Genomic DNA, 26,166 nt, shown 5'->3' with positions numbered 1-26,166 from the left:
TTAAATCTGACAACTTTTATGGCCTGCTGGCAGTTGTAATTCAATTTTGTTGGCCATAATTAAAGTTGATTGTTCGGCGTGTTGCAGCAAAAATGTCAATTAAATGCATGTCTCCGTTTGTCGTAGTTCTTGCACAGCAAAATGCTCGCTAATTGGTGGCTAGGGCAATGCCGAAACTTCGACGGCGGCGTTGTCCCTGGCAACGCTTCGAGTTTCCCGTCAGCAAATTGAAATTGAAATGACAAGGGCAGAGAGCAGCAGAGCAGCAGAGCAGCAGCAGGGAAGACAGGCAGCAGGAGGTGTCGCCACCGCAGCTGTCTGTTGGCGAAATGAAAAGGAAATGCAACTCGCGATTTTGCAAATAAGAAATTGCACAACAACAGGCAGGGCCCGGTTGTGGGTAGCTCGAATGCTGACTGTGACAAGGTGCGAGTGCCTCCACCCAGTGGGATGGCTGCCTTTGACAGGCGCCTGTCCAATTGACGGCTGATAGTTGATCCCAGTGCATGGGCTGGCTGCGGATTGTGCAATTAGTTGTCAGTTTCAGTTGCACAAACAAACACGGAACTCTCTCTCCCGTCTGGCCTTTGTGCAGTCTCGCACATGAGCTGCCAGCAAAATCCCCAGACAACAATTTGGTTATTTTGCAACTTCCACTTTCAAGGCTGACGCATGAGAAGTTTTTGGTAATTAAGGAATTATGTCAAGCGCATGCTTAGCAAGCCGGAAAAAAGGGTTTGCAGAGCTCCACCTTTGGCTTTGCCTCTGGCTGATTGCCTTTCTGTTGCCTTGGTTTTCAGTTGCTTGCAATTGGCATTTAATTTGCAGCTGCAAGCACTCGCTCACAACTTGCCAAAAGCAGTGAAAAACTCATTGAATACAGCAGCAAGGACTGCCCCACAGCCTCGTTCACATGCCCAGAGAACCACAAAAATGATAATAAAATGCCAACACGCTTCGTTGGCCACTGGACACAGTTTTACACGAGGGCAGGAGGGGGCAGGAGGGGGCTGTGGATGGACAGCTGCCAATGTGCGTAGCTGTGGGAGGCAGGTTAATGAAATACTCCAGCCGTCAGCCCACAGCCTTTTAGCTGAAAGTTGGCAGCAGTCAGGACAACGCTCTCGGCCGGGCTGTTCACTTTTTGTGTGCCCTGAAGGAGCGGGCTCCCAGGGAGCGGGGGCTGCGGGCTGCGGGCTGTTTGGCTGTCGTAAAAGTGCAAAAGTTGGTCAACACTTTAAAGGTAATGCCTGGGCCATTGAATATTAACGAGCGGAGCGGGAGCATCAGGATGTGTGTGCCCTGGTTGGGCAGCAAATTATCACGCATACGCCGTGTGCGACGCTCACCCTCAACTCTTTGCTCTCTCTCTCCCTCTCTCTCGCTTGTATTTAATTAACATTTGTGTGTGGACAAAGCAACTAACAATTCAAAATGAAGTGCCAGATGGGGCAGAGAGACAGCAGCCTCCTGCTCTCAGCTGAGCCTTGCCTCTGCCGGTGCTGCTGTCCGCTTTGAAGTGCACACAAAGAGTGCTTGTGGATGGACACAGGAGTGGCAGCTTGTGGCTACAAAATCTGCAGACTTTGGCAGTCATAAAGGACTTGCCATGGCAACCTGCGAGCATTGAGCACAAAACTTTCCGCTGGCATGTTTCGCAGTTAATTCGTTGATCCGAATCCCCCCCAAGTGCACCCAAAACACGGCCAACAAAATGCCTGCAGCATGTTCGATGCCTTCAAGCCTTTCGTTGGCACTCCAAAAGCTTTGGTTCCGCACACGACTAGGTCCTGGCATCACGCCTGCGCCCTGGCAGCTTGCGCGACTTGTTTTGGGTTGCGTGTGCGAGCGTGCAACATGTTGCGTGTTGTGTTTTGAATGCCTGAGCGGCAAGTGTCCTTATAAAGGGAGCGACGCGAGCTGCCAGTCGAACAGTTTGAAGCTTGACAGCCAGACGCGCGCGCGTGTAGCGGAGAGTTCGAGAGAGTTTCCCGAAAGGTTTGTCCCTGCTTACACTTGTGGTGCACACGCCCCGCCCGTGGCAGGTGTTCCTGTGTGATCGTAGCACTCGCGGCAGAACATAAATCAGAGCACTTTAATCAATCTCACGTGCGGAGTTGCAGTTTTCCAGCAGACAACAGTTGGGCTACTGCTTGGTGATTAAGCATACGCCAGGTAAGCCAGGAGTAACGGACCCGCAGGCCTCCACTTTTGACCTACAAAGAGCTGCAGGACATCGTTGTGCCGCTGCCTCAGCCTCTACCTCTGTGTGCCTGTGTGTCTCTGTGCGGTCATTTGGCATGCTCCCGCTCCCTCCTCCTGCATTTTATGACCACATTAAAACATAAACAAAGCCTGTGCCGTGACCTGCTGCAAACAACGTGCCAAAAGTGCGAGCGCGGACTTTAAAGTGCTGCAGAGTAACATTTATGGCGGCAAATTCAAGTTCCAAGTCTCCGCCCCCCTGCCATAGGTGTTTTGGTCTCTTCAACATTCAATTTTAATGCCGCTGGCATCATAAAAATGTATCTGTAAGAGCGCGCATTAAATTTGCGGCTTTCCTTTTGTTGTGTGAGGCGCGAGATAAAGGCAGAGCCATCCTTGCGGCAGTTAGCAAGAGTCTAAGTAAGCTCTTAGTTGGCTTGTGCCTGACTGGAGCCTGCCCGTGGCACGTTGCGCATTTTTATGACGTTTACACATGGCACACATCGGAGGCTGCCACACTCCTCCGCCAAAAGGGGAGCTTGTCTCGTAAATTCTAAATTTGTCACAGCCAAAATAGCAGCCAAAATCGAAGCAGCTAGCGCTGCTCAATCCATTCATGGCTTGGATTTTGTGTTGCCATAATCGGATTTAGCCATGTTGCCCAGTGAGGCTTACACCCTTATCGCTCTCCCCCCCGCTGTCTCCGTTCAACTGTGATTCGTGGCACACTTACAGCTACATTTTGTAGCTCGTTGCCTAGCCACACACCGCCCCCATCCCGCCCCATTTTGAGGCAATAGAATTTTAATTTGGTCTCAAATTTCGCCAGCGAATTCCATTGCTCAGCATTTTTGTACATTTAATTTGTATTTCTTTTTCTTTCTTTCTTTTTAATTTGTAATTTTCATATTTATTTATTTTCATTTGTTGTATTTTTCCGCGTACTTTGGCAAATGTTTTCCTGTGCTTTCTGATGAAAGGCAAGCAGGGAGGGAGTCGGGGAAGAAAAGGTTTACGACTCGCAGTTACCTGGAAGCACCCAGACTGCCTGCCGACTCTAGGAATTCGACAGAAAGAAAAACCAAAAGTTGTTTGCTTTACGCCGTGTGCCGCTTCCAGGAGTTCTTGGAGTTCCATAAATAATTCAACATTTAAAGCTGAGCTTCGCTTTTGCTTTGAATTCCTTCTAGGCCTTCTAGGAGTCTGGGAATAAAGGCAAAGGGAGGCGCCTTCAGTCCACTGCCGCACCTGACGGCTGTCTCGCTGCCTCTCCCTCTCTGCCTCTGTGCCGTATGCTTATGCCGGATTAAAGGCTGGCAAACTGTAAATGCAGAGACATAGCTGTGCGCTCCTTATTTATGGCAGCTCCAAGCAGCACCCAGGAGACACCTCCACCTGCCTGGAGCCAGCCCCCCGCTATGTGCTAATGAAGTCTAGACCGGATGCCATAGTTTTTGGCATTGCAAGTCTCTGCCTGCTGCGATCAGCGAGCGCTGATATCAAAGTCAAGTTTCAGGCATAATTCTGTCTCTTGTGGCTGTCCTTTGTTTGCGGCACACACACACAGGACCTGTCTGTGGTTCATTACTGCCACCGCATCGTTATCATTTGCCAGGCAACAAAGGCAGCGCGTTCCCCGGCCACTGCCTGTGGCGTCTATTAATTATATTTGCTGCTCATTTAATTGATAGAGTGAAAATGCCTCAGACAGCTGGCAGCTCAGAGCCCACAAGGCTGCTCATACATGGCACTGCCACTGGCACCTTTGAGCAGCTGCAAATTAATTGGGCAGCTGTCTGGCAGCGAGTGCTCTCTCCCGCTGTGGCTTAGCCTGCCACTGCGCCGAAAATTGTCGCAGAAGCAGCTAAAGGCTGCCACTCGAAGACCCAAAAAATCACTTGCCCGTTGAGCTGAAATTAAAATCACATAAAAGGCAACACAAAAGGCTGGTGCCTGTGCCTGTCCTTCCACTTGTCCAACTTCCCATGTGTGTGGTGTGTGTGGAGCTTACGCCTTGATGCCTCCTCCAGTTCCACTTACTTTAATAGTACTTTTGTTGTCCTGCCCAATGGCTTCATTGGGCCAAGAGCAGAGCCTCTGCGGTCGCATTTGATTAAAGTGCCGAGCCCTGACCCTTGCCGTTGTCTTTTCACTTCACTCATTGACGAGCAGACCGCTCGGGATTGGGTGTCCTGTGTGTGTTTTTGTGCTGTTTTCATGCTCCAACGGATTTTGGCCCCCTGCCCCTTGCTCCCTTGTATTTTTGGCAACTTTATTGAAATTTTATTGCAGGGCATTTTGGTGTCTCAACGAGCCTCGAGGGCGGAGGCTGTGTGTGTGCCACTGAATGACCATTTAAACACGCTCTAAAGTTGGCCAACAAGTAACGCATTATATTAACAGCAATTCCAGCAAAACTTCAGCACATTTTGACTCAGTTTTGCAGTTGGCAACGGGCATGAGTGAGTGTAAGTGTGTGCCGTGGGTAAAAGCGTTTTGCGGCACGTTCCACAACTTGATATTATAATGGGAACTGGCAGCTGGGAGTGGGACTGGGACTGGGGACTGTAAAAACACGCAGAGAGAATATGCTAAATGTGCGGAACAATTTGCAGTAATTGCAGCAACGATTTGAAGCCGTCGGAATGCTTTTTTCGCCATGCAAAACAGGAAGGAAATTATGCAGATAGGAGGCAGGAGGCAGGCAGGACAGGTGGGAGGCAGCTGGCAGGATGTGCCGCTGCTGCTGCAACCTAATTAACGGGCAACCATTCACGGACAAAATGCATATTTATGTTTGTAATTTGATAACACGCTTCAGTGCACAGAGGAGCTGAGGGGACATCGCCTGAAATTTGCACTCCACCAAGTGGAAAATCAAAACCAAAGACAAAACACAAGCCCAAGAAGCTGAGCGACCAATGACCAAACTCAAGATAAACTGAGGACCTGAAGGCAGCAGCAGACTTCAGGCTACAGGCTACAGTTCGGGGCCAAAAAGTTTCCCCTTTTTTGTTGGTTCAATTTCAAAGTGTCAAATGCAGTCGGCAGAAACTGAACAGAGATCGAAGCTGAACGATAGCTATGTACATGGAAGCAGGAAGCAGCAGGAAACGGCAGTCTGTGAGCTTAAGCTGCCACCTGTCCCTGTGCTGTGGCAAACAAAAAATTGATGGCATATGCCTCAGTGAATCACTCACAGTGTCCGCAAAGTGCGTTCTGCCTCTGCCTCTGCCTCTGCCTCTCACCTTTGCCTCTCGCTCATTGACAATCTCTGACTAAACTTCCGCTCTCGCTGTGTGCCGCACACTTTTTGTTGCCAGCACCTGTCCGAGCACAAGTCCAAGTCCAGGTCCAATCAATAGCTTCGTATATCCGTCACTTCCGCTGCCCGCTGCCCGCTTGGCTGCTTCGAGAGGCCAAATGAATTTTCTAAAAGTTCTCTCGCCGTTCAATGCACTTTTTTTCCTTCTCTTTCTGTTCTGTTTTTTACCAGATTTCTGCTTGTTTTTGCGCAGTTAATATCACAATTGAGTTCGCTGCTTAAAGCTGCTTTAAAGTGGAGAATCAGGCTAAAGGTTGACTCGGAAATCGACAAATCGCTAGCTCATCCGCTGCTTTGGGTGTTGTCTAGCCCAAGCAATTAAATTCAAACAATGCAAAAACATAAAACATAAAAGAGACATCAGAACACGACGAACTTATGGGCAATTTTGGGGTTTGGCCAGCATAAAGAATGAGATGATAAAATTAGGCAAAGGCAGAAAGGCAGAGGGAGAGGCATAAAGCAGCGGCAGCGTAACAAATGAAGAGAGAGCAGCAGCAGGCAGCGGCAGCGGCAGAGGCAGAAAGACAGAGGCAGAGAAAGAGAAAGAGGCAGCGGCAGAACGACAGGCAGAGACTGAGCAGCGCAGCGCAGCATCAATGATGATTATGATTACGTTTACGGCTATTATTATGTTAATCGAGATTATGATGACAGTCATCAGCGCCTCATCAGGCAGCAACACACACAATCTGGCTGTTGTCTCCTTTCTCCGTTCCTTTAGCTGTAACACAGACACTGTTCCAGCTCCTCTCTCTCTCTCTTTCCTTTGCCGTGCTACAGCCACACACAAATCTCTTTATAATCGTCTTGGTTTTTTGCCAGCAAGAAAACTTGACAAGGGAGAAGTTGGGCCCGGCACGAGGCGTGTCGGGAATGAGGGCTGTTTTTATGCCTACACTTATAAAATTTTTATTTGTTGGCATTCCGCAATTTATTTGATATCTCTTCTAGCGGCGGCGGCGGCAACTCCCACAAAATGCTACTGTCCGCGGGGCAGCAAAAAGAGAAACTGTTTGCCGTCCGTCCCGTCTCCAGGTCTTCGCTTCTCCCCTTCCACAGGTTCTCCGTCTGTCCTGCTGTCAGTCTCTTGGTCCATTTGTTGGTTTGCTCAAAGCTCTGTCAATGGCTGGCAGCGCGTCGAGTGCTGCCATTGCCAGCCGGCTACACTTTGAGAAAGTTGTTGAGGCCTGAATGTGGGCAGAGAATGGCATCCCATCAAAGGGCAGCTCAGGAGGGGCAGGGGAACTGGGATCCAAATCAAATTATGTCCACTTTGTTGTCTTGACAGCCAGCAAACTGACAAAACAAAAGTGGTTTATGCTCGAGCTATGCTCTCATTAGTGCCTGATATTATGATCCGATTGTCATCTGCTGTTGCTCGTCATTAGTTGAGATATCCATTCGATGTGTACAATATTTTGTAATTTCAAAAACCTTCTGCAGCAAGGCATAAGTTTTGGCTGATGTCGGTTCGTGTCTCGTCCGTTTGTAATGCTGGGAATGCTGTTTGTGATTTTTTCCCTTTGCTTTGACTTTCTTTTCCTTTTTTTCTTGCACATTTTTTACCGTTCCGCAGAAGGTCGGTCCTCTGCTGCTACTCTCTCCCTTTGCTTTGTGTACTCCGTTTGCTTGTTTTCTGTTTCCGCTGCTCCATTCCGCTGCTCCATTCCGCTGCTCCATTCCGCTGCTCACTCCGCTGTTTGCTCTCTCCGCTGCCTTCTCCGTTGCTTGCTGCGAAAGTCAGTCACGCGTAAAGCGCGTTGCGTGCCTTATGAATCTGGCTTCTCCCACTCTTCCTCCCATATTACCCAGCTTTAGACAGGGACAGACAGCTTTAACTGTACTCTACTTCGTCTAGCTTCACTCTCTTACTCTCTCTATAACTCACTCACTCACTCACTCACTCACTCCCTCTCTTACTCTATTTTCTTGCTGCTTATTCTTGGCATTCTTCTACTTATTTTGAACTACGTTTCTTGTGTGCAGCACTTCCTTCGCGGCACTTCCTCTGCTTTATTAAGTCTAATTCAATTTTGTGTGAATTTCATTTGTTGCATGCATTAAGCGACAAGACCAGGTTCTGCTTCTCTCAGTTCCACCTGGAAGTTCAGGCTACACAGGTACAGCGCCCGCCTCTCGTCACAGTTGTAATTACACACTTGCCCCATTTGGGAGGGGGGACTGAAGATTTTAATTAAAACTTTGATAAATAAGCTCAATTTATCTCAGTAAGGAATTTAGAATTTAACAGAGCCAAAGCAACAACTCTCTATTCTATCCAATGTCGTCCCCTCTCTCCCCCACTCACTGGTGTGCATTTCTTTGAGAGTGCAGATTTGGTCCATTTTAATTGAATTTTATCAAGGCGAAGGCGGTAAGGTCTCTCTTGCTGGGAACGGAGACATGCTTGGCTACACAAGAGCAAAGAGACGCAGCAGAGATGCAGCAGAGATGCAGCAGAGATGCAGCAGAGAAGCAGTAGGAACGCAGCAGAGAAGCAGCAGCGGATGCACACAAATATTAATTTGACAAAGTAAATGTTAGAGGGGGACTAGAGGCGAGTCTTAAAAATCGTAAATAAGTATCTATGGTAAAATATTGGCATGGATGCAGTTTGCCTGAAAAATGCACTCCAGCAGAAATGTTTCTAGCCCGATTTTGTGGTAAATTTTAAAGTTCTGATTGCATTTGCAACTCATTCAAATTTTGTGTCGACGGCATTGTGTTCCGTTTTATTTTCGGTTGAGGCTTCCAGCAAGAGAAGGAAGATGTTTCCCACAATTGTTTCAAGTGTTTCACAGAATTCACAAAATGAAAAGCGACACGGCAGCGTGCATATAAATGGGAGTTACCCTCCGCCTTCCTACCCGTTCCCCTGACTGCAGCAGCACAAGTATCTCCCACCCGTTAGAGTAGCTTATACATTTTTATCGCTCTTGACACACACACACACACACACACACACATGAAGACAAAGAGAGCGAGGCAAAGAGCGAGCGGCAGAGCGTCGAGCGTCATGTAAACATGCATGAGCTTCCAAAATTGCTAGACACACAGAGACAGCGGAGAAAGTGCGCCCCCAAGAGGCACCGGGGGACAAGTTAAATCAATTGAAGCCAAGACGCAGCTGCACACAAATGCAGACACAGACACAGACACAAACATGGACATTTCATTATCATTGTGTTTGCCAGCTGTGCGAGGGGGTGAGCAATACGATTAACCTACAAACGGAGGCAGCAGAGGCAGAGCAGCGGGGCAGACCAGATGTGTGCCGCTCGTAAAAGTCTGTGGCAAGTTCACATGCAACTGCAGCACACAAACACACTCAGTCATACGTGCCCCACGGACTTGTGGCTGGGTTTTACGAGCGACGCGTCGGCGTTGACAATCGTGAACAAGGTTTGCACTCTTTTGGCCAAAAGGCAAACTCACACAGAAAGTGTCTCTCTCTCACACGTACCACCCATCATCACTCCCCACTGTCATCCTCCCCACCCCCGCAGTGTAACTGGTTTGTTTGTGTTTAATTTGCGGTTCAACAGATGTTGACAATCGATGACAGGGCTGAGGGCCCCTCCGGGACAACGCGCACAATCTGCACCTGCCCCGACTGCAGCTCCACACCAAAGCAGATCCCTCTTGCGCCTGATTAAGTTTTTGCATTAATTTTGCTGCACCCTCAATGATGTTCGCCCACAGAGCTGGTCCGGGTCTAGGTCCAGGTCCTTGCCTTGTCTCGCATCTCCCTTTTGCCTTGTTTGCTTAGCCATTAGCCGTGGAAGCTGCCAGCAGCATGGCGGCTCTGGCTCTGTCTCTGGCTCTGTCTCTGGCTCTTTGAGGTTTACTGACCTTCTCCTCTCCGCTGCTGCTGCCAGATTTTGCCTTGCTGGCTTTTCACGCTTCAGCTGCAATCAGATTTATGGGTTTCCCCCCACACCCGCTGGAAACATCTTACTCCTCAGCAGCCGCACAAAGTCGATTACGAAAATTTGCAACCTTTTCTTGATTGCGAGAGAGCGCTGCGGATTCGATTAGGATTCGATTCGATTCGATTGTAGCTGCCGATACTTGGAGGTGTACACGGAGTTCATAAAATGTAAAATAAAATGTAAAATGTAAGCACCTTTCGATGGCGCTCGTTTGACCCAACTCAATTATGGAAATTTCTGCTGTTTTGCTGCTATCCAATTAGTCACGTGGCAGGCCATCGAAGCTCCACTAAACTTTGCTGCCAGCTGGCCATTGTTTTCCAGTTGCAGCTCCTCGCTGTTACTGCTCCTCGCTGTTGCTGTTCGCTGTTGCAGAGTTTTGCTCATTAAGTCCCCTCGCTGAGCACTCACTTTGCAGCTCCTCCATGGAGCAGCATAAAGTGCTTGCGGGTTAAAGCAACGCGACCCTGCCACCCTCAGCACCTATTTTTAGCTGTGAGCACCTAAGCAAAGTTTTTAATAACACTTAAGTCGAGCAGATAAAAGGCGTTTTGCCAGCAGCAATCTGAGTAGAGGTGAGAGAGGCTCTCGAAAAAACTCCCCAGCTCGCTGTTAGCACTCTGTTAGCTCCATCCCAGCTCCCTGTTAGCACGCTGTTATCCCACTGTTAGCTATCTGCTCTCTTCCCTGTTAGCGCCCTCTTCGCTTCCTCCCAGCTCCTTGTTCACTTCTCTTATTGCTCTTTTGCACCTCTTCGCGCTCATTTGCTGTGATTAGTAACAGCTAGTGACCCATTTGCCGCACACCATTGAGCCAGAAACAGGAGGAAAGGCTTGAAAGGCACGCCAACCCCAAGCTCGGGGCCACTCGTATGAGAGGTGTGTGTTTTTTTTGTTGTTGTGTGTCTGCTCGCGGGCTGCGATTAACATCAAGCACACCTCTGGGAGAGCGTCATGTGTGTGGGTGTTAGACGGCGCCATAAAGAGCCGCCATCAGTGCTGTAATCAACACTTTAAGGGGGCAAAGCTTGTTGGCCCCGTTTTTCGTTTCGCGCCATGAAGCTGTGTCGATGAACCCCAAGAGGAGAGGTGAAAGAGAGAGTAAGGGAGCCTGCCTGGTCCTCGTCAAATAATTTGTTTATAGCTGTGACCGTTTTTGGCCCCCATTAGCAGTTCAAATCCATGGCAATAAATCTACGAGCTGTAGGCTGGGTCCACACTGAATCCCGCCAGCTGGCGACTGACGCGTGTTGCCCCGCTTCGCTTGTGTGTGTGTGTGTGCAACATAAAAGTGAGTATTTTATGATTTAAGCACCGCAAAAGCCACAGCACGCACACACACACACATAAGCTGCAAGTTAATCACACATAAAAAGTAATACTTTATTTGCGCTTAAAGTCAATCCCTTTGCTCGACCTTTGGCCCAATTGCCGGCGGTTTTGTGCTCAATTTTGTGCCCAATTTTGTCGTAGCACACAAAATAAATTGCATTTTGTGGATTTTGCATTAACAAATTGCAAACAAATCAAGGCAGCCAGCCAGCCAGTCAGGCCCGAAAAACAATTTCAATTAGTTGTGGTGCGAGCGCGCGGTTAGCCGCAGCATTTCGAGGAGAAGTTGCCACTGGGAGGGCGATGGGAAGTTCACTTAAAGAAGGAATAGAGACAAAGGCAGAGACTGCCTGGATAGAGATAAAGATAAGTTCAGTTATCTAATTGCAACAGACAGCTAAAAGCATGCGAGATTAAGCTTCTGTTTGACATTTTTCTTGCTGCATTTTCCTTTGTGGTTTTGTGGAGTGAAAAGTTACTCAGTTTCTGGTTGAAAATTCGAGTGCTAATCGCTGCACACAGTCAGTACTGAATGCTGCCAGTGATTGAGCCGCATACTGCTCGCAGCAACTGTGTGTGTCCCACCCATAAATCCTTTTTCCTTTCCCGCTGCTGATGGCTAAAGGTTAACGCATGTCCATCAGCTGCCACACAGAGGCAGTCAGCAGCGGCAGCTCTGCTGCGATCAAGCGGAAACACACACACACACACACAGCCACAGCCACACATTCGACAGCCGCCTGGCAAAAGTTTACGCGTGCAGCTTTTGTGAGCGGTTTTCGTAGAACTTTTTGATTTGCCAGCGGCATTTGAGGCATTTTAATCAACTATGAGGCTGGGCTGGGGCCCGGGCACACAGACGAGGGCTAATAAATATTGGCAAAGCTCTCTCCCACTCTCTGGGAACTGTGTCCAGCTGCAGGTTTACAAGTTAGTTTGCAATTCACAAGAGGACACAGAGGCACATGCAGAGCAACATGTCCATCCATCCATTTTTCGATGTAAATCCCCCCCCGGGAATACTGGGAATTTTGAAGCCAGCGTAGAGGAGAGTCTGGTCTGTCTGCTTGAGTGCAAGTCTCTCTCCCTCTCTCTTTCGCTCTCGCTCTCTTCCTGTGGCAGCATTGTTGTGGCTAGAGCCAGGCAAATGTACTTTTGATGACATTTTAAATGCCTGAGAAATGCCAAAGCAGCAACCAGCAAAATCAGCAGCCACACTCGCTTCCAACTTTAAGCAACTTTAATCAATAAAACCCTTTTCGTTTTTTTGCCATCTAGCTTCAATCCACGTGTTTTCCAGCTTATGATTCCGTTGTAGCTATTGGCCACACAGCAAATCGGAAAAAGGGAGCAAAAAGAGGGAAGAAATGGAAAAAACATAAATTGATTTTCAAAATACAAAGGGACGCGCTTTCCATTTTTGGTTATTTTTCAGTCCCCAACATATTTGCAGTTGGTTCGGGGACACGTTCTGGCAAAAGTTTTGCAGAGGTCCTTTGCTCTTTGAGTTGTTGATGACATGTTTGGTGGCGGGGTGGTGTTTGTCTGTCTGCCAGATAGAAACAACAGCAAAATGTCAACAGCAGCAACGTTTTCATTTGTGGCCAAAAATTAATTCAAGTTCCGCGCTTTAAAATGTAAAGAAGAAAAAGAAAAGCACAAAAAAGTTGGCCAGGCTAAGGCATGTCTTTTGTGTGTATATGTAATGTATATGTATATGTAATGTATATGTATATGTAATGTACATATGTATGTGTATTCCAGCTGTGCTCCTAGGTTTTGCCTGCCTGCCTGCTGCTGTCTTCTGCGACTTCTGCGTGGGCCTAGTACAAGATTTAATTAAATTTTTCCTGTGTAGCGGAAAACATTGTCAGTGCTGCCTGCCGGCTGCTGCTGCTGCTGCTGCATTCAGAATTAAATTACATGATAGATGGATAGCTAGCTAGTCCCGTGCCCCTTGGCAGCAAACGCATATTGATATTCCAATCTTTCTGGCACTCTCCTCTCTCTCCGCCTCCGATTCCGCCTCTGCAATTAGCAGCATTACTTCGATGCTTTCAGCGTCTGCTTTTACCCCACTGCGAGTAGCTAGCCAAACGCATTAGCCAGACTCAAACATGCCTGCATCCTCCTCTACTCGACGTTCTTTGAGTCGCAGCAAAATGCAAATGGAAAATGCAATCCCCACATGCGTGCCCGAAACTTCACTTGCCAGACGGATTTCTCATTAAAATTTATCAACAAATGTCTGAGAACTTGCAGGGAAAACTCTCTCGTACGCACACCTTCTGGAAACGAGAAACACAATAGCTGGCGGCAAGCATCCACAATCTACAATCTACGAGTGGGAATCAAATCTAAAGTTGTCTGCCAGCAACTTTGTTATTTGTCCTTGTCCCTGTCCGTGTCCTTAACCTGCAGCTAAGCACTCCATTAGTATGCCAACATGAAGCCAGCAATTAAATGTACTTCCCAAGTGGCTCCCGTCCTACCTGTCCACAAAGCGCAGAGCAGCTGGCACGCAGTTCTGGGGATCGGGGACCGTCCCTCCCTCTGTTGCTGTGCCAAAAACTCTCTCTCTGAAGTTATTATCTGTTCACGGGCGTTGAATATTCATTTATGTATTTAACCAAATTGTTACACTCGTTGCTCCATGCCTGTGCACCTGCCTGGAATAGATTGCATTTGGCCCAAAGCAAACCTAATTATATCATGTTGCAATTAGAGCAGGTTCCAGCTGGCAGCTGATATGCCTCTCAGGTGCAAGCGGCTCTGCCACTCGCTTGACTTGCTACAAAGAAGAAAAAAAACGAGAAACCTTACAAATTGAATTGGCTTCGTGCACTTAGCATGAAGCAGGCCATGAGTAGGTAGCGCTCCCACATTGCACATAGCCATGGACAGGGACAGGGACATGGACATAGCCATAGATATGCTAAAGGTCCTGCCTGCCGTTGCTCCGCTCTCTTCCCTCGAGTGTTCATATCTGTGTGTGTGTGTTGTTTCATAAGCTACACGCTACTGTATTTAGAATGCCTGAATGGCGCACAAGTGCGATGGTGCTCAGCCGTACCCACAGCAACATCGGAGCCACTCCACGTCCCTGGCTCCGTCCTGCTTGTCGGCAATGATTCAGTTGGCTCCCATATCGATGTGGGGTTTATTTGGGCAACACACTTATCTGATTTGCGAGGCAAGCACGTGAGCCGATTATGATTACATGCGAGTGCAGGCAGCACAGTTGCAGTTGCAGTTGCAATCATGTCTGCCTCCTGCAGATATTGAACATGCAGCAGAGTCAATCAGGGGCTGGCAAATACAAACAAAACTTTGATATTAAATTCTGCAATATTTTGCTGTGGCTTAAACTGAACTTAAATATTTCCTGCTTTCTGTTTACTTTTAGCACATTGCGGCCAGGCTTGAGCGGATGCGGATGCGGAAGCGGAAGTCCGCACAGTTCTAGCTGTTGTGGCCATGGCAGCGCAGCCGCGCTGAAAGTGTTGCCAGCAGCAGGGACAGCGGCAGCAATTCGAAGCGGAAAACGGAAATCAAACTAAAGTGCGACGCAACACGCGGGCGACTCATAAAATGTTCGACCCCTGAAACACACAAAAACACAAAAACATAAAACATAATGCCGCGGCAGCAGCAGTAGCCCACAAACAGGAGCCAGCCATTGAAAGTGAACGACACCGAAGGATTTCTTTGCACCCATAGAGCCTAGAGCAGCAGCGGAGCACTCACCAGTGTGGGAGGGGGCTGGCCAATTCTGTGAGCGACAAACGATTCCCGGTCCAAACAAGACAGAATGGCGGACTTGGAACGCATACGTCTTGTGCTGCTGGGCGGTGCCGGTGTGGGCAAGAGCTCCATTGTGAAGCGTTTCCTGTTTAAAAGCTACACAGACAAGTACCGCGCCACCGTCGAGGATCTCTACAATCGCGAGTACGACCTGGGCGGCGTTACGCTAAAGGTGAGTCCCACTTCCCCTTCCCCTTCCCAGCACAAAGAGTGCACCAGAGTGCCATGAAAAGAAGACTTATGCGCTGTGCGTTAGGGGGCTTCATTGTAGTTCCCTGCTGACATTTGCAAAGGGTGGGGGACCTTTGTTTTCCGTCGCTTATTGTTCGTTGGCACTCAAAGTGAATGAGTCAAAGCGCAGGCATTGCAATTAGGAACGGTGGACTTCATTTACCCAATCAAAGTGACCATCAAGTAGCCAGAAATGCTGCACATAAGTAAGCACATTAATTAGGCAGAAATCTACTAATTGGATGTCTGGGGAATTGCCTCGCCACTAACAGCATTCCCAGCAGTAGGCATTACATTCCATATGCAAAGTATTAGCCTAGACACGTGTGCTGCTTGGTCTCTCCTGGCAATGAAGCTGAAGCAATGATGGCTTGTGGGTTGGCGGCTTTGTCTGTCCAATCTCTACCCAAGGGCATAAATGAACAGAATTACACATACATACATATGTATACTCGTACCTACACATGTTTACATATTTATGAGGTAAACGCAAAATTGAACGAATGACATGTTCTTAATTTAAATGCACTTGAGGCAAGTCTAGGATAATTGCTTTTCGCGGAGAAAAATCTAGATGAAGCAGTGCGCGACAAGCACAAGGGCTGGTTCATTAATCACGCACTCACAAACACTTTCCACACAGCGATGCCCTTAAAAAGGCAGCTAAACAGAGGAGAACGGGATTGCGGTATATTATAGCCTATGTCGTTGTTGTTGTCGTTTTCTGTTGTTGCTTCTCGCGCTTCGCTTTAGTTCAGTTATTCTCCGAAAATTATGTTAGCGCAGCGCAACACCCTCAGCAGAGCTGTGAGAAAGCCGATCGGATGCTCTCTCACTGTGCTTGCGCGTACACAAGTTTACCGGTTGCTTTTTGCACTCCTCTTTATTGTTGTTATCCCAAGACTATGCAATTGCGCAGCGCGCAGGTAGAAACCCCCTCAAAAGTTGAGAGAGAGCCGATCGGATGCTCTTCACAGTGCTTCTCATTCGCGTAAACAAAAGTTTACCGGTTGCTTTTTGCCCGTCTCTTTATTGTTGTTGTCCGAAGACTATGCAATTGAGTAGCGCGCAGGTATAAACACCCTCAGCAAAGCTATGAGAAAGCCGATCGGGTGCTCTCTCACTGTGCTTGCACGTACGCAAGTTTACCGGTTATTATTTTTGCCCGTCTTTTTATTGTTGTTGTCCGAAACAATAAAATTGCGCAGCGCGAAGGTAAAAACACCCTCAGCAAAGATAGCTTGCCTGAGAGAGAGCCGATCGGATGAATCTCTATGGGCCTGCACTCAGCTGCGCGTACAAAAGTTTACCGGTTGCTTTTTGCACTCCTCTTTATTGTTGTTATCCCAAGACTAAGCAATTGCGTAGCGCGCAGGTAGAAGCACACTCCAGCAAAGCTGAGAGCGGCGATCAGATGTACTCTCAGAGAGCGTAGAGACTAGAGACTGCATAATGTAGAGGAATCAAATGCCAAACGAAATGAAAGAATACAAACACAATTTCTCAGAACTACATGTATTTCGGTGATACACGAAACAGTAATTAGGCGCACTCATTATTTATGTATCATACATTCGCAATGTACAAACTCGTACACAAGAGGATTTTTCAATTAAATAACTGTGCTGTCGAGTGCCTGCTGTGAATTGGGATATGCTCTTGCGGCACTTTGGTAAACTTTCTCTTTAAATGGAACCAAAACTAGCCAATTATGGCGGGATTCGAGAGATTTGTGCACATCACTGACGACAGCAGCCACATTCTTGGTGCCTTGTCATGGCTTGGGAACTTCCTGCTCCTTCTCCTCCTCGCTTGACAGTGTTTAAGCTGATTATTTGCTGTTCAAACTTGCCTCGGACCGCAAGAGGCACACTAACGCACGAGTCGTCGTACGGGTATATCCGTCAAAAAGTTGGCCCACAAACTTGATTAATAGCTTGATACGGCTGCTGGTGTGAACCATCATCATCATCATCATCATCCTCAGCATCATTATGAACTTCATAACCGCTGTGGTGGGTTGATGCTGGCAAAATTGATGTTGAGCGGCGACATCGACACTGTTGGTGGTGGCGTCGTTCTTTTGCTGCCTTTTCCAGGAAAATGTTTTAATTAATTTCATTTTCGCGCCCAATGGCCAAGGTGGGACTAAAACTTCGTTCCTGGAGATTGAATTCCGCTTCGAGTACCGCCTGTCAGTGCTGGCTTAAAGTGATTTATGCAGTCGTGTCTACCCACACAGCACAGAATGCATTCAAATACATTTTACCTTAGACAAAATTTGCCACTGGCTCCCTCTGCTGTCTGCTGCTGTCTCTGCTCTGCTTAATGGCCTTTGCTCTGGGAAAACAAGAAGCAAACTGCAGCCCCGCTGTGACTGATTGTCGGAGCTGCGTGTGGCCATCAAATGGGAGGCAAACATTACATTGCACTAAACGATTTTCTGCTGCCAAAAAGCAATTTTGTGTCGTCTATGACGCAGCTATGAACTCCGATCCGAACCGAACCGAACCAAACAATGAACAATGCCAAATGAATCTGCCACAGGGACACGCACAGACTTGTTGTCGAAAATATAAATTGTGTCATTTTGCAAAGTGTTTTTAATAAAGTTTACTCATTCCGGCTAAACAATGCGTTACAAATTTGCGTCACAATGGCCAAGGCTGATGACAGGGCAGACACTGACACTGCTAAACGTTCGTGTTGCCGTTGGCGTTGCCGTTGGCGTTGCCTTTGGCCTTAACACGCTGCTGACACTGCGGCTGGAGAACAATGCATATCGCGTATATGCCACGCTATACAAAATAACAGATGCCGACACTCGGGATTAGGTGGCATCAAGTGAGCATTGAACGGGAGAGACACGAGCCATGAAGCACGAGCCGCGAGCCGCGAGCCGCGAGCCACGACCCACCATCACCCAGACACAGACACCCCCACCACGGGGTACTTGTCCTTGTCCTAGGCATTTGCTTTAAAAAAGGGAATTCTTTGAAGGATTTTTCTTAGCAAAATTGCGAGCATAAAGTGGGAGTTTCCTTAGGAAAAAAATTGCTCAAATAAAGTGAAACTTTTCCGTGGAAACCCAATTAAAATCTGCTCATCAAATATGAAAGCGCACAGAGAGACAGAGAGAGAGAGAGAGAGAGAGAGAGAGAGAGAGAGAGAGAGAGCTCAGAGCGTCGCCGCGGTTTGTAATCAAATTTGTAGGCGTGGGATTTTTCATTACACGTAATTTTTTGCTCATCAATGTTGCATCATGTTGCTGCCTCTCCCCTCTCCTCTGCAGGTGGACATTTTGGACACGTCCGGTGACATGCAATTCCCCGCCATGCGACGCCTCTCCATTGCCACGGCGCACGCTTTCATGCTCGTCTATGCCGCAACATCAGCGCCCAGCTTTCAGTGTGTGAAGCAATGCTTCGAGGAGATACGAGAGCAGCGCGGCGACTTTCAGGTGAGTGTTGGTACTTGGACCGCTGCATTTTGGATGTAATCAGCGGCACACGCCTGCCCGCAAAGCAATTAAAAGTGTTCTCCCAGATGGGAGCTTAGCAGGTGCCCGCACAGATCTCTTGTGCTTGTTTTCCTATTCGCTCCCCATTGTTCTCCCGAGTGTCAATTATGGCGCACTTTTTGCGAGGCTTTTGTGTTACTTGACTCTCTCTCTCTCTCTCTTTCTCGCTCTGCTAATTCCCCTGCTTTGTCTTCCGTCTCACGCACAGGACATACCCATTGTGATTGCTGGGAACAAAGCCGATCTGGCGCCCACCCACAGAGAGGTCAAGCTGGAGGAGGTGACAGATTGGGTGTTCTGCGAGCTGCCGCGCTTAAGGTAAGCTCCGCCATTAATTCAACAAAATTATGATTACTTCCACGCATAAAATTGCACAACAGCTGCGACAGGCGACAGCAATTAGAGTTCCCCGGCAACGCCACAAAAACCGCACAGAAAACCCCAACCAAAAACAGCTGCAATTTTCATAAGCAACGCAACAAAAGTGGAATTAAAAGTGTTCCATAAATTGTGGGAAGTAATACCCCAACCCCTAGCAAAATGGCAAATGGAAAACTGCAAGCTGCAAAATGGCAGAAGGCAAACGCCAAGCGGCGCAATTAAATTGCTACAAAATGAAATTAAGCGATGGCGCGCGTGACATTGGGCAGTAGAAAGGGGAGTGGCCGCGGCGGGCACTTGCCTGTGAAACCGAAATCACAGTCCGAGGATCGAGTTGCGGCACTCATTAAATGGCATTTGTTGCCATTGCCCTCTTGCCCACTGCCCCGCCAGCGACAGTTGTGCAACTGATTAAGAGCCCTGCAAATTGCTTGCGTGCATTTTTCCCGGAAAAATATTCCCTTGCCTAATTGGCCATGTTCTGTGGCAGAACGGTGTCGCTGTCATGTAGGTCATCAATTAGTTAGCTGAAACCAGCTGGCGCTGACCCAATGATACTCGTACATGCAAGTGGATATGGGTATTCATGCAGTAACTGCCATTTAATGATAGTTTTTACGGCAGTAAAATGGCTGGAATTTGCACATAAATATTTCTGTTGAGAGGGGCAGCGCTAGCGGGGCGGCAGCACTGTTAACTGCATAGCGTGACAGCGTGTTTCTGCTCCCCGCTAACAGACCAGCGCACCCGTCTACAATGCTGTTACTTCAACAGTCTACAGTGCTGTTAGCGCTCTCCGACAGCGCTCTGAGCGTAAGCTCGTTCTCGCTCTTACGCTCCACACGATCCACAACAAGTGATGCTCGGATCCCCGTTAGACTCACTCTCGTTCCACCAACGAACTTTAGCAGCCGCGACTTATTGCCATTTTCATTCAACTTAATATTATATTGGGAAGCACGTACTTGGTTGGACCTTCACTTGTTCTTTACTGCCAGATACTGCCCTACTACAAACAATATCACTTTAAGGCACTTTAACATCCACTATAGCTGACCTGATTAACTTGTGTGTCTGCTGTGTCTGTGTGTCTGCGGTCTCTGCTGTGTGTGTATTTTAATGCATTTCTTGCGTGACAACTGGCCCTGGAAGGGCTCTGGTCGGATTCCCTGTGCTTTCAGGCCATGTCGACAGCCTCGCACTTGCCGTTTTTTCAGTGTTGTAATTGCGGCCTTTATAAACCGCAAAGCAGGACACGTAAAAATCACTTACAATCACATACGTGCCAGCCGCCCCCTGCAGGGGCTTGGCATAATTCCATTTAAAGGTGAGGAGCAGGCTACGGGAGGCGTGTTGCCGGGGCAAGCATGCGTGAGTAAACTTATTTAAAAGCGGGCACAGACACAGCAGCACACAGAGGGCGCACTCAAGCGTAGAATGGAGCTGACAGTGGCGCAGGACACGAGGGAGGCAGGACGCAGGAGACAGCAGACAGCAGACACAGCAGACTACTCGCGTTAGCATTACACACTGAAAATCCCAGTTGGATTAAACATTTACGTAGATTGATGGTGCGGTTTTGGGTATGTCAGGATGCGGCGCCTTAACCCACATGGCCACAATCTCGCACCTCAACACAGAGCTCAACCGCAGACTGCCACAAGCCCACCCAACAACACACTTGACGTGGCAAGTTGTGTGAAGCAGCGGGCAATGTAATTTGTTGCACGGTTGATGCTACCTGACTGTCCGTTGTGTCCGCTCTGTCCGTCTGTCCGCTCTGTCCGTTCGGTCTGTCCGCCTGTCTGTGGTTAAGCGCTGCGAGAGTGCGCCACTCGAGTGCATTTATCAGACAGACGGAATATAAATACTTCCATAAACACTGCCACCAGTACGCTGTACATCAATGTATGAGCAAATGTATGCATTTATTTATTGAGGTTGTTTACATAACTACGCACGTGTAATTGGTTTTACTTTGTCACAAAGGTGGCACTCTGAATGTATTTATCCAACGTTTAATTGCAAAGTCATGCGCATTTGTCCGACAAACGTATGAAAAAATATAACTTTGATTTACTGCCGCTTATGGGCATTAATAATTCAGACAACTATTTGCTTGTGCTGACCACTCGACTGCGGCAATTACAGCTGCAAAATCTGCGGCATAAATAAATACTAATTTGTGGGTAAGTGGAGCCACGGCACTGGGGAGTTGTAAGGCAAACAAAGGAGGATTTTTATGCATTCTTGGAAAATTTTTATGCTTTGCTTTCAGCTCAGATATTAGCTGTTTATTTTGGGATATTGATACTCCTCCTGCCTTGGCCCAGCGCATCGCATTGGTGTTTGCTGGCCGCAAGTTGCAGCCAAGCCATGACATGCTTTATTCAGCCATTAGCCACGATTGCCACTGCCACTGCTCCCTCCTGCCCTCTGTCCCATGTTCCTCCCTTTGCGGCGCACAAAAAACAACCGAATGTCCCGCATCGAACATGCAACACACTCGCCTTTTTGTTGCTGTTTGTGTTTTTTCCCTTTCAACATTTACATATTGCTCGCTTGTCCGCAGCAAGCCCTCGCATGTATTCATTACGTATACGTAGCGTGGCCAAAAAGTACACTACAAAAAAACCTTCTTTCTCGTTTGTTTTTTGCATTGCAGAGCCAAAGTGCTGGAGTGTTCGGCGAAGGAGGACAACAATGTCACGGAGCTGTTCAAGTCGCTGCTCTCGCTGTCCCGCTACTTGCCCGCCAGCAGCGGCAGCAGCGGGCCCGGCGGCGCTGCAGCCGGCGAGGCGGCGCCCAGCGGTTTCAAGCGTCGCTCCTCCGCCTACGTCAGTGCCTCGTCCAGTCGCAGTAAGTACCCAACAGAGTGGAGGATTGTCAGGCTGGCGCGAAATGAAAAACGGAAATAACAGACAGCTGCAATCCAGCTTCAAGTATTCATAAACTGTCCAATGCCGGATCTACCATTGGGTGCCACTCTCGTTGCCAATTTCCCCCAGCTTCAAGCGCAATAATTAGCCCACGTCTCGGGCAGGTCGGCGCTGTAATTAATCTGTGGGCTTATGACGGGCACGCAGTGGCGGCGCGGCTTAATCAATTATTGATGGACATTTATTAATTCATACATTTTAAAGAGCGCAGGGCACGGGCACTGCCTCCGACTGGTTGCCAACTAATTGGCGGGGCTGGGCCACAGTTTTGTGCCAATTTGGCTAATTGAATGCAATTAGCATTGGCTGCTGCTGGACCCTAATTAATTGTCGAATTTCGGGCTGGCAAAATGCCCCAGCCAATGGACAAAGACAAACTCCTTTGCATCATTCATTGAGCGACGAAAAAAGCCAAGAAAACAAGTCGGAGACAGGCAGGGAACAGGCTGAGAAATCAATCCAGAATGTGCGCAAAAACCTTTCTCAACGGCCCCAAAATTCCGTTCAGCCCAAGCACGTGTATTAATCAAAGAGCTTGACCTTCTAATTACCCCATAATGGAATGAATGTCTTATTATCTCATTACAAAACTTATTGAAAGTGGGAGAGCAGCCAGGACGAAGCAGCGCCTTGGGTCGCGGGTCGCGGGTCGCGGCTGTGGAAGTTTTCAATTTTCGGCTCCGCAAAAGGCATAAATATCTAGTTAATTAATGTGGCCTGCGCCCCCAGAAGCTGTTTTGCCTGCCAGCCAAATAATTAATTTAATTTCCGCTCAAGCAAGAAAAAAATAAAAGAAAAAGTTGTTGAATCATTAGCCTCCGCCGCCGCCGCCGCCGCCTTGCTGCCAATAATTTAATTGTTTGCCTGGCAGCGGCCTTTGATAACAATTCTAGTTGCACGTTGAAGCCTTTACGTGGGACAGGCTCATGCCACACTCTCCTTTACTTCGCTCTCATTTAAAGTCATTCAAATTAAGTGAAAAGTTGGCACATCATTTCCAGCAAATTTCAAAATTGAAATGCCAAAAGGCAGGCCAGTCCCTGTTTCCCACTCCCCCTCTGTCTCTCCCGCTGTGTCCACAAAAACATATTAAATGCTGTCCCAAAAATGTTGTCAAATATTTGTGTGCAAAGAGCCGCAGAGCTGTCGATGACAGCGGCAGACACGGCGACAATTGTGGTCGTAATGGCAGAAGGTCGAGTGGCGGGTGGCGGTTGCTCCCCTCTGGCAGTTCAATGGCCAAAGTCTCAGACTTGAATTCGCCACACAAAACTGAGTGCTAAGCACTTAATCACTTGAGGAGTCAAGGTGCCGCACAGTCGAGTAATTGCCTTAAAAAGAACAACGCGGTGGCGCCTCCCGCGTATGCAAAAACAAATCACAGAAATTTCATTTGAGGCGCTGCCATTTTGTGGCCGCAGTCAGGACACGTGCTTACAGCTTACAAGTGTCGATGTGTGTGTGTCTCTGTGCGTGTGTGTAAGCTGAAACCATGAGACAAAGCCAAGGCCTGCAGGGCACATACAGCTGCTGCGGCTAGCAGGCGGCTGGCCCAGCTCCCGCACCCACTCCCGCATGAGATTGGTGGCGGGTTTCGTCAGGCCCTGAGGGCAAACTCAATTGTGAGAGAGTTCTTGCCTAATATACTCCAACTGTGGCACACATTGCCCCGTTTATGCGTGGCATTTGCAGCTCGAACGCTGGCCAGCAATGGGACTGCGACGCATAAACCAATTTGATGTGGCCCAAAAACCCATTTGGCATGGGGAAAATTGCTGAGGCATTGGCGCACAAATGTTTTGTGTTTTCTCGCTGTTGCCTTTCATTTGCTGCGAGCTGCTGGCAGGGCGGAAAAAGAAAGCAAATTTAATTTAAATTTCGTGTTACACGGGCGCACACACACACGCCTCAATGCGCGGCCGCATATGCACAATTTATGTATCTGGCAGGGGGATAGGAAGGAGCCCCAGGATCTACAACCATTTGCACAGAGCCCAGCCAGCAGCAGGAGGAGCAGGTCCTGTGTTTGCTTTTGTGCCGCGTTGGCAATATATTTTTATGATGCGAGCTGCCACGGAACTCGCTCGCTCTCTGGCTAGTCGCTTTGTGACACATGCAACACGGCGTTCAATAATTCCCTTTTGGCATGGACCATTAAGCCAGCGACTGCCACTGCTTAATAGGCTTTAAAATGTTGCACAACTTCTGGTCTGTCTGTGGCTGCCCATAATTCACAGCTCGCTGTGCGCCTTTGTTTGCCTTTGTCTTCTGGCTTTGTGGGAACGCTTGAATGATGCCACACAAAGGGAGAGCAAACAGCAGCAGCAGCAGCAGCAGCATCTCCTCTGAATACCTTTCGCAAGCCATTGTTAAGACAGCTTCTGGGTGGCTGGGGGTAATGGCAGCTTGCTTGCGGATTAGTCGCAAGTTAATCACTCCATTTGGTGTGTCCTGGCCAGGAGCAGTCAGCTGGCTGATAAGCGGCAAGTGCTCCTCGGAGGAGGAGCGCTCGCCCATCTCCATACTCGTTCTGGCTGTGCAGCCGACTGTGAAAAACTCATTTCGCGTGGAGCACATGGAGAGCCACATTCCCTGGCAGTTTCTCAAGTGTGTTGCGTGGCCACACTCCCCCCTCCAAGTTAATTATGGCAGCTTTCAGTGGCAGGCAGCAGCCATGTGGCAGCGTGGCTGCGTGGCAGTTGCTCTGGCAACGCGATGCGCAACCGCATTTGTGCAAATTTGATTACAAAACTGCAGCGTGCCCCCTGCCCTTTGCCCCCCTGCCCTTTACTAATTACAATTTTTATACAATCTTTCTTGATAGACAAAAACCGCATGAACAGTCCAGCATTGGGCGGCGCCGCTGGCGGCAGCTCCGATAAGAAGCAATCCTCGAGCCACGTGGATGCCGTCGATGTGGCCAGCACCAGTGCGGAGGCCAAGCTGAAGCCGCGTTCCAGGTGAGTGATGGCCGGCAGCTGTGCAGGGAGTTACTCCATCCGTTGTCCTTTGCAGATCCCTCATTCGACGCGCCTCACGCAAGACCAAACAGCAAATCAACAATGCCTCCGATGACTGCAACGTGCAGTAAGCATTTGGGGGCATGATTACATTACGATTATGTATTATGTATTATTTATAGCAGCCTGTGCAGCTATGTGCTGGCAAGTATTTGTACCAAAACTTTGCTCAAAGGCAAACAAAAAGCATTAAACTGTATGTGTGGATAATAATTGTTGCTAATTCGAACATTATCAAAGTGTTTGCAGACTATTTGCACCAAGGAGCGGATAATTAACCCTGGCTAAATGGATGCGGCACTTCCCTTTGGAAGTCAATATTCCAGCTCCTTTTTTTTTGCCAAATTTTCACTCAGTTTTAGAGAGCAGAAGAGGGAGATGCTTGATGCGTTTCAGAAAATGTATTTTTGGCCACTCCACAAGGATATTAATTCCAATTTTGAGTTATTGGTTACTTCGGCTGACGGGGCAGGGACCTGGGACCAGTTTATTTATATTTGAAATTACTTTTGATACGACTACAGAATTTAGATTTGCCAGCAAGGAATCTCTCGCAAGTTGGGCTAGAAATTTGTGGGCGGAATTTAAATCTAAATCAGCGCAGGGTTGGAGTTTGAATTTAAGCTGTAAGAATGGGTCATGGAGTTCCTTTTGTTGATGCGAAATTAATGGCGCAGTCGTCATCGTTGTTGTTATGCCGCGAGCAGACCAAGTTTAATGCGTTTTCCATTGATTTGTTTTTGTTATGCCTCATACCCCGAAAGGGTATAATAACTTGAAGGTAAAGATACATAGCTCTAAGGTTAATTCTAAATGGAATATATACATATTTACAAAGTACACATATTGAATTGCACAACTACATACACACATAGCCGACACTGTAGTCGGTCAATATCTGAAGCGTTTCTCAAAACTAAATCTAAATGTCTTAAGGGGGAGTTGCATTTGAAGGCCAAAAGGAAGTCACAAGGGGAAAGGAAATACTTCTGCCAAAAAGCAATTTTGTGGCATGTTCTTTTTTGGCTTTCAAGGAAAAAAACGTAACTGTAGAGTAAATGTAATGCGTTTGTTGGAGTTATGTTTATCAAGGATTATACAGGGTAAACCTAATACTTATGCAAAAACAAAAAAAATCAAACTTGCCATAAAGCACTTTTTTTGGGTTTACATTTTATGACAAATCTGTTTTTAATACGCAAACTTTAGCATGTAAATTATTTGCCCTTTGCCAGACACACAAATGTTACAGTTGCAATGGTGTGCGTGTGTGCGTGAGTTCATTGTGTGTGTTTGCGTGATTGAAATCTCTCTTTGTGTCGTTGCTTTCTCTGGAATTACGTAGCCAATAAGAATTATGTGAGAGACTACAAAATAAACTCTTAGATGGCATGGCAGGAGCTAAACTAATGGATTTGTACATGAAAAGAAATAAAAAGCAGATGCAAAGTGAATTGTGATGATATAGTGTATAC

General features: G+C 47.9%; 1 protein-coding gene across 2 annotated transcripts; it reads left to right on the top strand.

Moving 5' to 3' along the window:
• The first annotated feature begins 1,963 nt into the window (after positions 1-1,963).
• LOC117891424 (GTP-binding protein Di-Ras2) lies at positions 1,964-24,972 on the top strand. 2 transcript variants are annotated; one of them, XM_034796894.1, is made up of 8 exons: positions 1,964-2,140; positions 4,914-4,918; positions 14,203-14,772; positions 18,124-18,291; positions 18,560-18,669; positions 21,398-21,591; positions 24,496-24,631; positions 24,687-24,972. In XM_034796894.1, exons 3-8 carry the CDS (start codon positions 14,608-14,610, stop codon positions 24,760-24,762), a joined length of 849 nt encoding a protein of 282 aa, XP_034652785.1. In that variant the 5' UTR covers positions 1,964-2,140; positions 4,914-4,918; positions 14,203-14,607; the 3' UTR covers positions 24,763-24,972. The 2 variants fall into 2 exon arrangements, with proteins under 2 accessions (XP_034652785.1, XP_034652786.1); XM_034796895.1 differs by lacking the exon at positions 4,914-4,918 and having other exon boundaries at positions 1,964-2,175.
• The last annotated feature ends 1,194 nt before the right edge of the window (positions 24,973-26,166 follow it).

The sequence above is a fragment of the Drosophila subobscura genome, chromosome E (genome assembly GCF_008121235.1).
Source record: "Drosophila subobscura isolate 14011-0131.10 chromosome E, UCBerk_Dsub_1.0, whole genome shotgun sequence".
NCBI lineage: Eukaryota > Metazoa > Arthropoda > Insecta > Diptera > Drosophilidae > Drosophila > Drosophila subobscura.
The sequence above is the reverse complement of the archived record's forward strand: the minus strand, read 5'-3'. Positions and strand labels throughout refer to the sequence as shown.

What these genes read in the sequence shown, in the direction of transcription:
- LOC117891424 (XM_034796894.1), top strand. Translation starts at nt 14,608, where the DNA reads ATGGCGGACTTGGAACGCATACGTCTTGTGCTGCTGGGCGGTGCCGGT. An exon ending in TGGGCGGCGTTACGCTAAAG is followed by an intron (nt 14,773 to 18,123) that starts GTGAGTCCCACT and finishes TCTCCTCTGCAG; the next exon opens with GTGGACATTTTGGACACGTC. An exon ending in AAGCTGAAGCCGCGTTCCAG is followed by an intron (nt 24,632 to 24,686) that starts GTGAGTGATGGC and finishes TGTCCTTTGCAG; the next exon opens with ATCCCTCATTCGACGCGCCT.